Source organism: Diorhabda sublineata, chromosome 2 (genome assembly GCF_026230105.1).
Source record: "Diorhabda sublineata isolate icDioSubl1.1 chromosome 2, icDioSubl1.1, whole genome shotgun sequence".
NCBI classification, from domain to species: domain Eukaryota; kingdom Metazoa; phylum Arthropoda; class Insecta; order Coleoptera; family Chrysomelidae; genus Diorhabda; species Diorhabda sublineata.
The window spans coordinates 22,381,966-22,394,323 of record NC_079475.1 but is presented as its reverse complement, the minus strand read 5'-3'; the positions used below and the strand labels follow the sequence as shown (position 1 = coordinate 22,394,323).

At 31.4% G+C, this 12,358-nt stretch overlaps 1 protein-coding gene across 1 annotated transcript in view; it reads right to left on the bottom strand.

The window, feature by feature from the left end:
• Positions 1-11,647, bottom strand: part of LOC130452765 (transcriptional activator cubitus interruptus) — a 197,325-nt gene extending 185,678 nt beyond the window's left edge. Inside the window, exon 1 of the mRNA XM_056792186.1 lies at positions 11,186-11,647. Within this exon, the coding sequence (XP_056648164.1) occupies positions 11,186-11,373 (188 nt within the window). The 5' untranslated portion in view covers positions 11,374-11,647. The remainder of the gene's footprint in view (positions 1-11,185) is intronic.
• Positions 11,648-12,358: the final 711 nt, after the last annotated feature.

The window sequence follows — 12,358 nt, the reverse complement described above, 5'->3', positions numbered from 1 at the left end:
AATTGTTTTGCCTCTCCCTTGGAGTCTGCGTTGTAGAGGTTCTACTCCATTCATTTTGTGATATTTCTGATATTTATAAAGACAGCTCTAAAAAGGCCCCTAGCGTCTTTTGTTGAGGCCTCAACTTGTCTTTTTAAGAAGGTTTACCTTCCAATCGAATTTTTTTCCTATGGATAGAGTTTTTATGTTTCTGTATCTACAACCTTAGTGTGTAGGATTAGCCACATTGATATTCACGTTCACGTTTTCTTCCTTCATTACTGACCAATTTCCTGATTTACTGGAAATTTATATATATATATATATATATATATATATATATATATATATATATATATATATATATATATATATATATATATATATATATATATATGAATTGTAAAGAAGTTTTTGCCAGCTGTATCATGAGCGGTTTCTTATTGGGAACGTGGCATCGAAACAGCAAAATGGGAAATAATTAATTAAGATTTTCGGTGATTTTTGATAGTATTAATGCTTGTATAAATTTTTAAACTCATTCATTCATTCATTCAAAATTCAATATTTAAATTGACGTTGAAAGAAATATTTCAATTAATCAATATCAGACGATGAATACATAAGTATTCGAAAGCTTGGAAAATATATTAAAGTTAGTCCACTATGGTGTTTTCGTTACAAAAGTTACAATAGTAAATTATTGTGTTAAATCTACTAATAATTATAATTCTGTGTTCGTTCCAACCCATAAAAAAACTGTCCTTGTTACGGTGACGATTTTGCGCAATAGAGATTACGTGTTCCAGCTGGACAGATAACGTTTTATGAACGATTCTATTTGTATTCTAACCAACTTGGGTATCGTTCGTGGAACGTTTCCAAGGCATTTTTTTCCATATTTGGTTGATAACAAGTACTGTTTTACAAGAACCGTGCATAGCTGGAGATTGCGCAGAAAATATTTAAATGCTTCTAATAACCGGTCCAAGGAGGGTCCAAATTAGCAGGTTCGAACAAACCTTATATATATTGATGGTGACTATGTTAATGACTAAAGAATATTTCTAATAAAAATGTGTTTTCATTGATCGATCACTAAATTTATCGAGAGATATACATTCGGGTTATGGGATGAATTTATTTATACAATGTTATTGACAAACAGAAAGCGTTCAATTTTGGGTAGCGTCCTTGTAAATTATGCGTTATTTTTCTATTAATAACATTTAAATTCAATCAAGCACTTTTTAGGGGAATTAAATGACGTGATAAAATTTTTATATGAGAAATGAATCATGCAAAATTTTATAATTGATTTGAATAATCCTTCTTAAAAAATTAGTTGTGAACAATTAAAACCCGTTCATGTTGTTTTGACTTCGAGTGAAGCTATTTTAATTAAAAGTAAAACTATCTGAATAACAAGGTTATGTTACGTTTGTTGGTAATATAAAGATGAAAATTTTCTCTGTAGGTGGACGGAATGTGATACATACTTTCGTAGTAGTAACAGTTGTACTTAATATTCATCCAACTTTCTATTATTTAAAATTCATATTCCTTAAGCCGGCTTTAGACTTGTCGCGTTTTCGCGTTTCACACTATTTTCGTGCTGTTTCGCGAAAAATGAAACGAAATGCGAAACTTTATTTTGGTTTATTTCAGTGTCGTCAGTACCAGGCAATTTCATTAATATTTCATTTCTGTCTAAAGGATATATACCCGAAAGTACCCGAAAGCCACTTTTAAGGTTTTGTTCGCCGGTTTCTTCAAATTTCAGCATTATCAAAACCAATTTAAAAAGGTTGCAGAATCAAACCATCCATGAGTTGTACGGTTGTATCTTGTTTTATCGCGTCCTCCTTCCATCCAGTTTATCCAAATGTTTTCTGATTTGTAGACTACATACAGTGGCAGCAGAACTCCTGAAGCACTTCCGCAAAACATCAAAGAAATATTTGATTTTGAGTGAGACAATAAACGTTCTATTAAAAAAGCATTTTATAAACCTAGGATCATACGATGAATTGAATACAATCGCCTAGATATTGCTCAAGGATATCAAAATATGCATTGAAAACTTCTTTAGTGGTAGATTCTCTATTTGGGTTGATATTTTGGGATTTTCTTCAACTTATTTTTCTATTTCTTTTCAGAAAGCCTTTAATCCAATCGATACCAGGCAAATTATTGTTAAACTGCTTAACTGTCCTACCAATTTTGTCCAAATGGCTTTTCATAATGTCGTAAATCGTCGTGAGTCGAAGGAAAGCCTCACTCAGCGGTTTTCAAGAGCAACCAGTAACTTTTCTTCGTCGTTGCTTAAAACTGGGGGCCTACCGACGTTTTTAACTTTTTTATTGTTCAGTTTGCGGCTTAACGTTCCTTTTGGGATCTTGTTTATCTTCGACACCTTGGAAAGTGACAAATTTTGTGTTTTGATTTCGCGGATTGCTTGTTCCTAGTATCCAGTGGTGTAATTTTTTTATGATCGACTACCCAACTTTATAACGTAAGCCCGCATTTTAAAACGGGATTTTCGAACTGCACAATCTAATATTTCCTAACTTCCCATATATTTTCGACGCAAACTAATGTTACACGGATCGCGTACGATTCAAAACTAACGGCAGGAAACAATATTTACATAAATCATTCACGATGTCGCCTAAACCCGATGAGTCTTGCCGTTCAATGTTAACGAACTTTTCCAAAAAAATTACATATTTTTTTTATTATGTAGTTAAAAATATTACAGAACCCAAATCATTTACGGTCTTATGTAGAATAAGACTCAAGTAGTTACTAGTATCGTGCAAGACTTCAGAGAATTTTTTTTAGAAACAAAATCAAGTTTTTCCCCTTAATTTTGAGAAAGTCCAAGGAAAACATATTTGCGACCCTCAAAAAAATAGATAGGTCTCAAAAAACAATTTCATGCCAACTTGTGGAAAAATATAATCTTAATTGCAAAATTGTTCAATGTTACCCTGGGATTCAATGTAACCCCGTTTTACGGTAGCTAATCAATGTTGTGTTATAACTGTATTATAAGTCAATCAGCCGCCTAGGTTGGTTTACTTTATACGGAGCTAATTTTATAGTACTTAAAATGAGTACGTATAGCCTTTCTCATTGAATGTGTTGCTGCTGTTGACTTGCAATCACTCATGTTACATATAATCAAGAGACGTTCTTAAAAAACAGAAGAAATGACTAATGTGGTTTGACCAATTCTCTCTAGTGGAGAAACGATCGCGATAAGATCACAGTTGAAATCTGTATTTGACTATCGAAACAGGACACAACTTCTATTAATCACAAGTATTATTTCTCTTGATTAACACTGCAGCCAATGCAACTATGTAGAAAATCCATCAGCCATTTAGTGCTCTTCTAAATCCAAAGATGCGTAATAATTGACTTATGAGCTCCAAAATCCTAACATTGGGATATCGAACTATTACGATGTAAATCTTGTTTTTTTCTTTGAAACTTATGGTTACAATAAGAATAAAATGTTGACATAAAAAGGAGGATGTCATTAAATGGAAAAGTTTTATTTCAACACATATCCGCATTTTATAGACGCAATAAAAAAACATGAATCCCGACATAAAATAAATACCAAGCTCCGTAAACATTCTAATTTTACGCCAACAACCATGTGTATCTGTTTTGTGTTCCAATTCCACCCCTGAATATAAAAAGGTACCCCGCAAAACTGTAACTTTCATAACCTGTCGTTTGGCAACACAAAAGGGATCATGATTCCGTCGAAAAAGAGATTTTTAGGCAATACGTCAGTGTTACAACATGCTGACATTTCTTCGAAAAAGTGATTGTGGAGAATATTTATTATTTCTCTATTGTACGAACTGGAATGCATGTTCTAGAATGGTCTCTATTTGTTATTTCTAAGGGTTCCGGTTTTAAAATGTGAAATTCGTAAAGGAAATATAACAATTTGCAGAAAATCGGATTTATTCAATTTATTTGTGGTAGTTTAACGGTTTTATGAATTTAAAAAGATGGGTTATTCACTCTCAATACAATTTTTGACAAGTGTTGAGATATAATCACACTTTTTTTAATATAAAATCATATGAATATACTTCACAATAGCCAGAGTCATTTTTTTTAATTCAGAGTTTACAGCCTTTCTTATAGAGTTGACAAACGATCTTTCAACGTATCTCTTCAACTAGACGCAAATTCTTCGAATTACTGAATAAATATTATCAACTCATGATCCTGCGATTATATCAATGTCAGAAACTACACGTAGCTCCGTCAATGATTCTTGTTGCAAGTCATACCGACATCTTTTCTACGCATTCATTTATCAGTAAGATTGTGCTGTCAATAAAAGACCCCTGAAACATTTCATCTCTCTTCGAAGACGTCGTCTCGCTACGACCGTGATTAGGCTGGTTTTTGTCACAAATGTTACCTTTTGGTATCGTCGAATTTGCATTCGTACTGACATGTGTGAGGGCTGTTCTGTTTCTTCATTTTCGATAGGTCATAAATAAGATAAAAATTTACCAATTGAAATGTACAATCCTAAAAGCGTTAATGGTTAAACGAATGTTGAGGCATTTTTCATAACTACTACCACTAGTTAAAGAGCTCGCTTTGAACTATTGGAGAAGCTCTTTGTTCACATTGGTACTATGAGGTCGTTATCGTCATAGATAAGTACAACACGCTCCGAAACCTTTGTTTTTGTCGTGATAACTTAGTGTGATTTATTTCTGTTTTCCAGGAAAATGATATCCTAGCTCAAGGTTCATAAACCATACAGTTTCATGTCTCCCGAATATCTTGCTAAACTAAACTTGTAGGAGCAATAAACTAGTGTATATTACCATCTTAGACATAGGAAAAATTATCTATACCATATACCATAGCACTGTCACCCATACAGTTTTCAATTTGTAAGAACAATTGACAGGCGCATCGTCCCTAATGACCATCCTTATTTGCGCTTAGCTGGACGAAATCTGAGAGAGTGGAGTGCAATTGTAATAAGGATGCGGCGACGCAAGTATTTGGTACTTCTAATTAAAATATATTGCCGTGAATCGTCTGGCTTTTCTTATATTCTCTATGATCTTGTATTTTAAACATTTCTGTCTATTTCAAAATTAATTATCACTTTACTTGGAGACAGTTTTGTGTCTGTTAAGTGACCGTTTCCTGTTTGATGGTGATTTAAGGAGTTTTATTGTCTATTTTAAATCACTCAGTCATTAATGTCTTGATTTGGGTTTATGTCAATTGATGTTACCACTTTTTATAGTCTGTTAATGTCATATCCTGGGGTTCTGCTTTCAATAAAAGGTTTTGATTCTATAACTGTAATTTTATTTTATATCAATATTAAATATGAGAAAATCAAAGATAATAGTGAAACAGAACGAGAAAAACATACATATAGTATTCGTAAGAGCAATATTAGGTAATAAAAGCAAATCAAAGTAATTGGAGCTGAAGAAGTGAATCCAATATATGTTAAAGAAGAGAAAACTCGTAACAGAGGATTGAAACTAATAAAAATATGTTACATTCAGCCAGAAAAAGTTAGAGAAGTGATAAGTAATAAAACCAGTAATGAAATCTAAACTACAAGACGAATGTAGAAGAATTAGTGAAGACGAAAAAAATGGAAGAAGGAAAAAATAAACTTTTAATTAATACAAACTGGCTAATCAATAATAAATTGAATTTTCTTCAGCAGAAAAGAGATTTTCGACACAATTATACTTTTTTCTTTTTGTTTCGAATAATGAAAATTACTTTCAGATCTAGTTATGCTTTAGTATCTCAATTTATTCCAATTGAGAATAACAAAGAAACACTAATGATATGTATACCAATTATAAAAACTGAAAATAACAAATTATCAATAAACAAAACAATAACTTCAGATTTTGATAATAGTTTGTTTATTAAAATTATTGGAATCCACTCAAGAGTTTTTTTTGTGGTTTGAATTGAACCAATTATAACTAGATATGTTTTTCTATTTTGTTCCGCCACCTTTTTCCAACAGCGCATGCTACAAAATTACAATAGAACAAATTAGTTGGAAGTAATAAATAATGCAGTAGGATTAATGTTTCTGCCTAGTTAGTTCTGCTAATTCTATGGAGGTGTTCAATTCACTTAATTATTAATAAATATATACTGTTGTACACGTTGTAATATATACAATTAATTAAAGATTAACACTGGCATTTCCGTAATACTTAATGTATTGATTATTTTAATAAAAACCAGAAATTTTTAACTAAAAACAATGATTTTCGAAATTTTTTATCTCTTTATACTAAGAGAGTATTTTAGTGGAAATTTTTTGACTTCATAACAAGACAAATCTTTTTTCTACAAGTAAGTTTTTTTTCATATTATATTTGTTTAAATACATACATTTTTTAAAATTTTTGGGTAGATAAACTTGCTTATTGATCTTTTTGCAGTTGCCGATGTTTAGTATTTTTGGCAGCTCTTGCGTTTGCAAACTCTATGTAAGAGAAAGGATTGTATTTGAGACTATACCTTTCAAAAACATATTCTTGTAACTACTTGGCAGAGAAATTATATAATACGTTCATAACATTTCTCTTGTAGTCTTCAAACTTGTTTTGTGTATATTGAAATCATAATCTTTGAAAGTATGTACGTTCCAGTTCTCCAATAGGAATATCCTTTATCTTATCATTATCTATTTCCCTATACAGTAGCTGCCATAGTGCCCTATACTGGATTTTTTTTAATAGTATGTGCATATATTAACTGCTGCATCTCCTGTCCAATATTTTATATCATTCCATCCATCATTTTCTTTCGCCACGCTGTAGAGTTTTTGCAGAAAAACTGACAAATTTTTTATGGTTTTTAGGTTAGGGTCAATCTAAAAATTTTAACTTTTAGGCCTTGTTAATAAGTGAAAAAATATTATTGCAACATTAACAATTGAGGAGATTTCGTAAAATTTTCGCTTTTTTTAATACTATTGATAATTTTATCAAACAACCCGTTGATTATCATGTTTTTTATTGATAAAAAAAAACAAAATGTGAACATCAATCTTAGAGTCACTGAAATCAATAACTTAATAATTTACGTACATTGAAGCTGTAAAATAAATCATCACGCGCTTTAAAAGAGATAACAAAAAAATACTTCCAGCACAAAAAATAGGTTCGTACAGAGCATGTAGTTATAGATGCAAGGTGTATATTGGTGGTGAAAATGAGTAAAAATGTGAAATATAACATTTCACAAACTTAAACTCATAATTAAATAGCAACACCTAATATTTTAAATTAACAAAAGTCACTTTGTTATAGGCACTTTTATGTCCTTATGTCGATTTTTCTTGTTTATTCTATTCTCATTATATTTTTCTTCGTCATTTCCAACGATTTAAGCCAATTTTTTTCCTTTGTAGTCACTCTTGTTGAGCATATTTGTTTCAATCACAAATATTCTTGTGTGGAACATCATTTACTATGTATAAATGTTTCTCTTGTGGTATATCTATTATTTTTAAAGTAAAAATAATATTTACTTTATCAACATTTTTTAACTAAGTAACGATGAGAGAGGCTCTTTAACCACAAAATTTAAATATATAGTCCTAACAAGACTACTTCAAATTTGTTACATTTTGATCACTAGATCTATCACTGTAGCAAACAATATTGTCGATCACTTTCGGTAAATTCTTTAGAAGTACACTCAACTTGCAATCTAGCAACTGCCTCTTTTTTCTCTTATTCTACAAGAAACCTTCATGCGATTACTATGTCATGAATGGTAGATTAATTAGATGTTCATAAATCAGAGTATTATTGTCTTTGCCTCAAATAACCAAAAGAAATTCTTACAAATCGACATTGCTCGAAAAACTCCAATTTTGATTCTAGTTTTTTCTGTTTCAGTGATCATACAAGGCATACTGATTAATACTAGTACAAAAAATTTCAAGTCTGATCTGACCAGTAAACACTATGTTAAGTATGAATATCACCTAAGTTGCGAAGAAAACAAACTTTATTTGTATCTTTTTTTACGTTAAATATTTTAAAAAAGTAAGAAAATAACGGAGAATAAGAAGAAAAAAGAAAATTTATTAGGTGGCATAATTGTTTATTGGGCAAGTTATTTGAATAGTAGAAATGGTACTAAGTATTAATTTAAATTTTAACAGATATATATTTTTGTAATAAGATAGAAACTTTTTTGCAAAATACATATGTATCATTCCTCCCAGCAATATCTAATAGTAAAATGAAATATTTAGGGTCTAATTGTAGGATCTTCATCTCTTTAGATTATAGTTAAGTGCGGTTATACGGTTGCAGACTTTAAGAACTTTACAGTTATTAAACATGGTTTCACATTGTAATGTGACAAAGAATTTTTGTTTGATCCAATGCGCGAAATTGCTATGTGCAGTACTGCAGTTTTTGAAGCGTAAAGCCCAAAGCAAAACAATTCCGTTATCTAAAGGAAGAACTTATTTTATATTGAATTAATTAATTTATAATTTTGAAGAATTTACAAGAATGGCCTAATAATAGGAAAATTACCATTTCATTTCAATAAATACTTAGATTAGCGAACTATTTTTTAATATTAATATTACATATTTTCTTCTAAAATGCATAATATAATGGTTAATGTGTATATTCAGCAAATTAAAATTTGTGTGTAAGTATACGTATCTTATATATTAAAAAAAATTGACGATTTCCATTCCGAGTCCGTTCAGGCGTTCTACCCAACCGATTTGCTTAATTTTTTTTTCAATGAAATTTATTGATGCACAGATCAGCCATCAACCATCGGATTTCATCTAATTTTCACCATTCTCAAGTTATACTCAAATGCGATTTCCCCCTGTACTTATGGGAGCTTTTCATATACACACGTTCTATCCTCAATATCTCAGGTTCTATCCAAGATAGAGACTTCGTTTTGGTTTAAGAACACTAGCTGAAACACCTTCTTTCTTTTGAGTTGTTGAATACTTAAATCGGTTGAGTTGGAGAGGAGCTAGGCGCGGACATTCAATATGGAGTTATGGATTTTTGTAGGTTTTTGGCAATTTTTCTACATTCAAAGATCTATATCTCAAGTTCTAATATAGCTACAGAGTTTGTTTTGGTTTAAGAATACTAGCTGAAACACCTTCTTTCTTTTGAGTTGTTGAATACTTAAATCGGTTGAGTTGGAGAGGAGCTAGGCGCGGACATTCAATGTGGAGTTATGGATTTTTGTAGGTTTTTGGCAATTTTTCTACATTCAAAGATCTATATCTCAGGTTCTAATATAGCTACAGAGTTCGTTTTGGTTTAAGAACACTAGCTGAAACACCTTCTTTCTTTCGAGTTTTTGAACAATTAAATCGGTTGAGTTGGAGAGGAGCTAGGCGCGGATATTCAATGTGGAGTTATGGATTTTTCTAGGTTTCTGGAAATTTTTCTACATTCAAAGATCTATATCTCAGGTTCTAATATAGCTACAGAGTTCATTCTTTTCTATTATAATGATTTCTGATAATTATTTAATGGATTCGATGCGAGCGAAGCCGCGGGTAAAATCTAGTATATAATAATTGTATTTTTCGATATCAATCACTAAAAAATCAACTATATAATGTATAACGATTATTATCAATTCAGAAATCTTTTTATTTTTGTCGATTTTATATCAGTTTCTGTTTGTTGAATATTCAATTTATAGCCTGGAGCTTATTTCACATTAAAGGAATAAGAAACAACCCATGGAGAGGCAACTATTGAGCAGTGGGAGCTTTATCATTTCGATAAGAAAAAAAAGCTGACGATGTCATAGCTTGTTATTAAGACTGCAAGATGTTTAAACTTATTTCTTTTGTATATGGAATAAGATTCCGATCATTGTGTAAGGAAATGAAGGGCTGCTTGGAATAAATATATTTCCGATAAGATAAACATGAATGATTTGTACCATCAACATACCTGATCTCACGTATAAAGGTCAACACAAATCATACATGGTTTAAAAGGTGAGATAGATTTACACTATTTTACATAAGTATTTGAGCGTGGAAAAGCTTAGTTCCAAATGGGTGCCTCGTTTCCTATCAATGGAATAAAAAAATGGGCTTTGATTAACTGTATTCACCATTACATAAGTAAGTATCCATCTGAGTAGAGTGGACCCGGCGAAAACAGTAAGAGCTGACCTCTGTATTTTGGGATACACATATTTTTCAACTACTAAGAAAAGAAAGTCACAAGTAAACCACCCTATTGAAAACATCGCTGAAATAAAAGCATATTTTAGAGCCAAAGAAAAGATGGAAAAGCGTTAGACTGTACTACTCTCCAAGAAAACTATGATGATGTATAAAACAAAATTTGGCTGAAAAGCTGGTACTAGATGGAGGACTGACATTGATTAATGTGTTAATAGTCATAGTTAATAATCATATTTTCCGTGTTAATTAGGGTTGCGGTATCAAACCAACTACCTTACCGATATATTATGCCAAGTATTACATAGGTTTAACTAGCAATAAAATTATTTATTACAGAACTTACGCGCTGTTTGAAAGTCATTGAAAATTCAATAATGAAGTAATGAAAATAAGAGTTTCGAAAAGAAAACGTCAGGAATTTTGTATTGAAAATATTTTGGAGAAGCCGATAGCACAAATTACTACCATAACATGTAATTTTTTTGTGTACAAACAAACAAAAACAATAACTAGATGGGTTACCATAAGACTCATGTGATATAGAATGTTTAAGTCAAGGAAGATTTATACTTATACCTATATTCTAATTTATAAGTACTGAAGTAATGAGTAAATAAATTTTCATATTCTTGACTTTTAATCGTCTATAGACGTTATTTCTAATATTGTCATAAACATAAATTAATATAATTTGATTGTTATTATAATAAATTTTTTGGTTCACTACTTTACATCATGTCTAGACAACAATTTATTTTATTCACTATTTCCACCCTATTTTATTAAATATATTGATAATCGAACGAAATTTTTAAGAGACACCCCATTATCGAAAGAAAATTCATTGTTGACAATTTATGAATCCAGTTAAAATATTTTCCTTCCGGAATTCGTTTCTTCCTTTAGAAACTATCAAATTTGAAGCATTCATACTTTGATTCCTACCTTGATGGAGCTGGCGGATGGAAGGCACCAGTAGGAGGAGGCTGCATCCTATGATCCCAGACGTACCGTCCGTCGTGAGTCCTTTGATCAACGGGCAAAGGAGCGTGAAAGGCAGCGAAAGCTGAAGGAAATTGCATGGGAAGTCCTGCGGACATAGCGGTCTGAAAATCCGCTTCTTTTTCCGGCATGTCACTAATCACATTCCATCACAAAAAAATTTGTCACAAGTCACTAAATCTGGTTGTCCCTACAGTTCATACGTTTAATGAGAGTACAATAATAACACATGTTTGTCAACGTTCTCGAATTGTCAATTGTTTTGATTTGCGTGTGTCGGTAGGTACGAAAAAAAAACGATTCACTACATACATAAAACACTGCAGACAACATGGAACTAACCAGAATGCAGAGGCAGGAGAATATTTCGGTTGACAGGCAGACCTTACAACTCAACTAAGTAGTGTAGGAGAGGGGCAAGGAGGGGAGGGGCTTATTTTATCCGAGTGTGAGGGAATGGACTCGCATTCTCTGATCACTTGTTAACGCAGTGGCGGGGTGATAATAATCCACGTGAGTTTATAAACGGAGTTTTATAGGTTTGATTAACTCCTCCTCATATCTTTTTTATAAATATTTATTCGGAATTTAATATCATAATTCATTTTCAATTTTAATACAGAATGAACAAAAATCTATTACTAATGATCTTTTTATCCTGTTCTAATTTTTAACGCAATTATGTAACCAATTTGGTTGATATTCATTAATATTCATTGGTTACTGAACAGAACCAAATTCTGCTATGCTATTCTTCGGTACCTTTAATTAATTTAATTATTGTTTCACCGACTAATTTTTTCAAATGTACGATTGTGATAGATTTTGTGGTAGAGAGTCTCTATTTGTTTATATAGAACTAGGAGAGGTATTAGTTATTTTGAATTAATATGGTTTCTTTGACACCGCCTATCTAGGACCCGGAGAGTGGCCCTTGTCCCAACAATATTTGTGGTTAAGATATAAATAATTATAATTTTTCAGGTATATTTCCAAGATATTCCCCCCAGCATTTTCTATATTGGAGTTATATTTATGTCAGAATACTGGAGCGGACGCTATTAGATAATTCTTTAAATCTAAGGCGGCAATAAAAATTATTGAGTATAAGTTTTA